This window comes from Sus scrofa, chromosome 9 (assembly GCF_054392235.1).
Source record: "Sus scrofa isolate SSC_HxYL_T2T_F1_AM1 chromosome 9, Sscrofa_HxYL_maternal_Yorkshire_Landrace_v2.0, whole genome shotgun sequence".
Classification (NCBI taxonomy): Eukaryota; Metazoa; Chordata; class Mammalia; order Artiodactyla; family Suidae; genus Sus; species Sus scrofa.
Window position 1 is genome coordinate 125,799,371 of NC_139391.1, and position 6,000 is coordinate 125,805,370.

At 45.4% G+C, this 6,000-nt stretch overlaps 1 protein-coding gene across 25 annotated transcripts in view; it reads right to left on the minus strand.

The window, feature by feature from the left end:
- Nucleotides 1-5,435, minus strand: part of ABL2 (ABL proto-oncogene 2, non-receptor tyrosine kinase) — a 131,832-nt gene extending 126,397 nt beyond the window's left edge. For all 25 annotated transcript variants that reach the window (XR_014816350.1, XR_014816346.1, XR_014816348.1 and 22 more), the window contains exon 1: nt 5,003-5,435. Coding sequence is in view for 4 of the 25 variants with exons in the window: in XM_003482730.5 (XP_003482778.3) it covers nt 5,003-5,159 (157 nt within the window). In the remaining 21 variants the exon portion in view is untranslated. The remainder of the gene's footprint in view (nt 1-5,002) is intronic.
- Between the last annotated feature and the right edge of the window lie 565 nt (nt 5,436-6,000).

Genomic DNA, 6,000 nt, shown 5'->3' on the forward strand with positions numbered 1-6,000 from the left:
ATAAGACTTCAAATTGAATTGTGAGTGCCTACTGCTCCCTTTGTTGGACCATCATATCTATGCCTCAATCCACAGCCACAGAGAATACAGACCTAACCTTGGCCTACCATTCTGAAAACCTCACCAATGGTCTCAAGAGAGAAGGAGTAAAAAAGACTAAAAATCTTCCCATATACACACACATACATATACACAAACCCAAAAAAGGTACTAGGCACCATTACCACTCTAGAATCCCAAATAGGTGTTCAAATGTCTTTGGTCTCTAATTTTTTTCAGTTTGGGCAAGTAGGATTCTATGGGGTTTAAATGAGAGGGGAAAAAAAAAAACAAAAACCTGCTATCAAGTACTTAGAACATGCTAGGCACACAGTACTCAATAAGTGGCAAATTATTTCTTCACAGCTTCTTCCAGAGACCAAAGCGCACTCTAGTCGTCAGCAGAACACTATGCATCTGACCTCCCTTTTCCCTGATACTCAAGATTCTTTCAAAAGTGCATCTCTTGGAGTTCTCATCGGGCGCAGCAGAAATGAATCTGACTAGGAACCATGAGGTTGCAGGTTTGATCCTTGGCCTTGCTCAGTGGGTTAAGGACCCGGCATCGCCGTGTGCTGTGGTGTAGGTTGCAGACTCAGCTCAGATCTGGCATTGCTGTGGCTCTGGCGTAGGCCAGCGGCAACAGCTCCTATTAGACCCCTAGCCTGGGAACCTCCATATGCTGTGGGTGCGGCCCTAAAAAAATAAGTAAAATTTTTTCAAAGTCCATCTCTTAGCAGACCCTCAACATTAGAACTTTTAGAGGTTAAAAAGAGATTATTCTAATCTTTACAACTTAAGGTTAATTTCTAATAGCATTTTCAGGAAAAGAATGCGAGAAGGAAGTAAAGTTGAAGTGAAATCACTCAACTGTTGTGAGGCACCTCGGCTATTAAAAAGACAAGTAAGTATTCAACCCTAGATTACTAGTCACAAGACATCAGCTCACCAAAAAAAGTTCAAAAGCAAAGTTCAAAAAAGTCACAGAACCCCTTTGGTATAAACCAAAAACAGCCCAATTATTTTTATTCTTTCTAAATTACATTGACAAAAAGCATTTTTGGCAAGGCAAATTCCTGTAACAACTTGCCCACTTGTTAATTAAAATATACCATTTTCTCATTTTTAATAGTATTTGCAATGAGAAAATACTATTTTTCTACAGAAGAAAAAACATCACAGACTTTGATATGCTTAATAACTCAACACTGAAACTCAAGACAATGATTACTACACTAGTTACGGAATCCAGGGTTTTTTGTGTAAGCGTCAAACAACAGGTCTACTGAGAAGCTTTTGATTCTAATTCAATTTACTCATTCAATTGATAATCTACCATGAGTTTCCAAGCAACAGTTCTCACCTAGAAGCAATTTTGCCCACCAGAGGACATCTAGCAATATCTGGAAACATTTCTGATTGTCACACCTGGTGGGTGGGGTTGCCCGAAACGGGCCCTACTGGCATCTAATGAGTAGAGGCCAGGGATGCTGCTGAAAATTTTACAAAGCACAGGACAGCCCGCCACAACAAAGAATTATCCCCTCAAAATGTCAATACTGTCAAGGTTGAGAAACTCATTTACAGAAGTTTATGAACACCTATCTAAAAACAGTACTCCACTTTTGTTTCCAGTATTGTTTTCCAATTAATATTAAAGAACTAGTATTAAAAGAACTAGTTTAAAAAGAACTAGTATTCTTTTCATACTCGTCTTTAGCAACAAACTTACCCTATGCCCATCCTTTCAATCAGCTTCTAACTTCAAACTTGTCAATATAGCCAACTTCAAAACTTAGTCTTTAAAAATCATTATTTAAAAAAAAAAAAAAATTACAGAAGTTCCCATCATGGCGCAGTGGAAATGAATCCGACTAGGAACCATGAGGTTTCGGCTTTGATCCCTGGCCTAACTCAGTGGGTTAAGGATCCAGTATTGCCATGAGCTGTGGTGTAGGTCACAGACGCAGCTCGGATCTGGCGTTGCTTCGGCTGTGGTGTAGGCCAGAGGCTACAGCTCCGATCAGACCCCTAGCCTGGGAACCTCCATATGCCACAGGTACAGCCCTCAAAAAGACAAAAAAAAAAAAAAAAAAATATTACAGTCTTTGACGCATACCTTTTTTTTTAATGGCCATAACTACAGCATGTAGAAGTTCCAGGTCAGGGATTGAATCCGAGCCAGCCAAAGGGCAGCAATGACAGATCTTTTAACCCACTGCACCTGGTGTGGGAATCAAACCCGCACCTCTACAACAACCCCACCCAAGCTGCTATAGTTGGATTCTTAACCCACTGCACCACAGCAGGAACTCCTACTCTTCTCTATTTTTAACAATAGTAGTAGTAATGGCTGGAGCTAGCACATATTTAATCCTAATTACATGAGAGGCACTATTCTAAGTGCCTTGCATACATTAACTTATTTAATCTAAGTACCATTATTACCAGGTATTCCCATTATCCCCATTTTACAGAGAAAATCCAAGGCACAGAAAGGTTAAATAACTTGTCCAGGGTCATGCATAGAATAAGCAGCCAAGCCAGGTTCCAAATTTAGGCAGAATGGCTCCTCAGTTCATGCCTTTAAGTATTCCAAAGTGATCTCTCTTCTTTCATCCTCTAATATCAAATCATATAGTCCTTAAATTCCGTAAGGACAGGGACCTTGTTATACTCACAGCCAACATCCCCTGAGCTCAGTACATAGTAGGTACTCAAAACACTTTTTCTTCACTGAATGAGTGAAATCTCTCTCAAACTTACTATTTCCATTGCCTCCACTCAAGGCCAAGTCTTTCAGCACCTCATCCTTGGGTTTATCTATATATCCTATAAACTAGCCAGTCAGGTACACTGATATAAACTCCTCTGCCACATTTTTGATAAGCCAGCCCATAACTCAACATATTCAAAGTCTTCTTCCCACTGCATTGCAGTTAGAATCACTAAGTCTCAGAGTCACAAAGTATCTTAGAGATCATCCAGTCCAAGTAACTGTTCTTTATTTAACAGATAAAAAAAACCTGAGGATGGTTAAGTGACAAAATCACCCAGTCAGGTACAGCCAGGTCCAAAACTTGTTTCTTGCAATTTTTGCTCTAGGATTCACTCCTGGAGGATTTGCTTCACTCATGATAGATGTCTCCTCATCATTCCATCAGCAAATTATGTTCATTCCAATTGTTCATGCTTAAGTTGTTTCTGTTGCACAGAAACAACCCTTTTTCTTGCTCTACATATCTAAATCCTATCCATCCTTCAAAATCTCTTCCTCTTTCATTCTTCATGACTTCCTCCCTCTCTGAAAATCTCATGTCCTGAATAAGACACTAGAGAAAAAGGCTCACCAGTGCCTACTGGGCCAAGAGTAACTCATACTAATGCTTCCCACAAAGCATTGCTACTTGGATCATTTCTTCCCTGAAAATTATTCACCCATTCTTTCCTCCTGTGTTTCAGGAAGTTATTTCAATAAAGACTAACTTATATGGCGCCTTCATAAAATGTTCAAATACCTGGAAGGAAAGCTCACTCACATCTTCAATAGTAGACACGTAACACCTGAATGGCCGCAAATGACCTGTATCTCTTCTATTAAGAAACTCAGCTTATTCACAAAGTCCAAACCTAGAACTCTGAAACAACTCACCTAGTAGCCTCAGCATCTAGAGTTCATCTCTTTTTCTGCATACTACCATTTGTCTCAACTACCTCCAAAACTCCATTTCTTTTTCTTTCTCTTCTTCCCTACACGACACAGTATAGGACACCTTGTCTCAGAGTATGTTCCACATGCCTCTTCAGTGGAACTCCAGTGTGCTACCTCTCATCCAACTTCGACTATCCAGTCCTTTCTGTATTAAGTCACATCTATATCCTCAGCCCCTCTCAGGCCTTAGGGTATCTCCTATCTCAACCTGGTGAAGGTTGATTTTGTTTTTTCCCCCTTCTCCACTCTTCCTTCCTCTAGACAAGTGGCCTCGGTAGTGATATGGGTACAGCTCAGAGGAAGTGCACAAAGATCCATCCCAAAGGCGGCAGGAAGAACTCTTGCTACATTTTTTCATCTTATCCTTTCTTAAATTCTGTCTCGGTATACATTCATTAGTTACATAATAGTACAAGAGGACAAATACATAATTAGCAGAGATACATAAATTCTTGGAGCACATGATCAACTATTCTAAAAACACCTTGATAACAAGGCCAAAGCAATAGGTTCCAGACTATATAGAGAATATGCGTATGTATTTATATAAGCACACATGGTAGAAAGAAAAACTCTTGTTGGTATCCAAAGTCCTAATCATGACCCCCAACCTCTAACCGCTGCCAGTTATCTCAGAATTGTATCCTTCTCAAAAGAGCAGAAAAGGGCACGGTTTGGCAAAGCCCTTCATTATCAATTCGAAAAAAAAAAAAAATCAGAAGTGTTGAGACACTGTCCTTATCTTTCAGGACACTGTTCACAATCCTGACACTGCTCATTACCTGACTTATACATGTACTTCATACGCCAGCCTCCTGAGATTCAGTTCCTATTTCCCAATCCCTCGAGGCACAAACTCATGCTCCCTTCGCTAACAACCGATTTATAAATACTAACACCTGGATTGAGCTCGCACCTCCCTTCATCTTTCTCTCCCCTGGGGATACTATCCACCGTCCTCCCCGCGCCACACTGTCCCGTCCCGGTGTAGAGGACAGTCCATCCAAGGTCCCTAAAACCACTTCTCTTTCCTTCTCCGCCCCCGGGAGCTGCCAGCCAGGCTGGAGACGGGAGGGGGGAGGGGTGTGACTCGCCTCCCGTGACTGGCCCAGATGGTAGCAGATTCCGCCCCCACTCTCAGGCACCCCTCCACCCCTCGACCCCCTGGAGCTGCCCGTCTGCCACCCACCCCGCCCCAACCCCACCCCCGGCCTCCCCGACGCCCTCACGCCGGCTCCCGGACACACTCACCATGCTGGGTGAAGATATTGAAGCCGGCCTCTGTGGTGCGCCCCGCCAGGTCCCGCCTGCGGCCGGAGGGCCTGGCTGCACTGCTACCCCGGATCCCCCGGGGTTGTGACTGCTGAAGCCCCGGAGCCTCCCCAACGCGGCCCACCTGCTGCCCCATCCCTGCGCTCGCGTACTCCCGCGCCCCCGCCGACCCCTGGTCACATTCCTCCTATCCTCGGCTCCGGCCTCGGGCTCCAGGCGCTGGTCCGGCCTCTCCTTCCCAGTCCAGGCCCCAGCCCTGAGCCGTGGGACCGCCGGCGGCTCTGCACCCGGACTCCTCACAGCAGCCACCGCGCTGCCTCTGGGCACCTCACAAATTCTCCTTTTCCCTCCCCATCCCGCGGCTCCGCGCCCCCAACGTTGCTGCCGCCGCCGTCGCCGCCATCTTTAAACCACCGAGCGCTGGGAGAGCGTGGGACAGAGCGTCTCCCGCCCCCCACCCGACCAGTCACCTCCGCTCCTCAGGGGGAGGGCTCCCCGGAGGCCCCGCCCCGGCCCCGCCTCGCCCCGCCTCCTCACAGAGTGGGTGCCCCCCAGTACCCACCTCATTGGAAACTCCACAGCTGTTTCAGGTCTTTCCACCCACCCTGTTCCTTAGCTCTGGGGCTCCCACATCTGAATCCGCCTAAGCCGGACCCCTCCCACGTTTGGCTCTACAAACGACCGTCTTTTTTTGGGGGGGGGGGTCAGTCTAAAGCCTTCCTCTCCCACCTCCACCTGTCAAATCAATCAGCCTCATTGAGAGCCCCAGGTGCACAGCTCTTTAGCGGGCGCAGCTGGGACAGAAAAGCCGTTTCGTGCTTGCCATCCAGGTGAGGCTCCCAGAATTCCTTTAAACACCCTTGTCAGCAGCAGGCCTACAGTAAAAATTCATGATAGAAAATGTACATGGAGGCAATAAAAAGGTACATTATTATTCCGCTGGAATTTTGTGAAATTATGTCGTGATGTTAAATTGC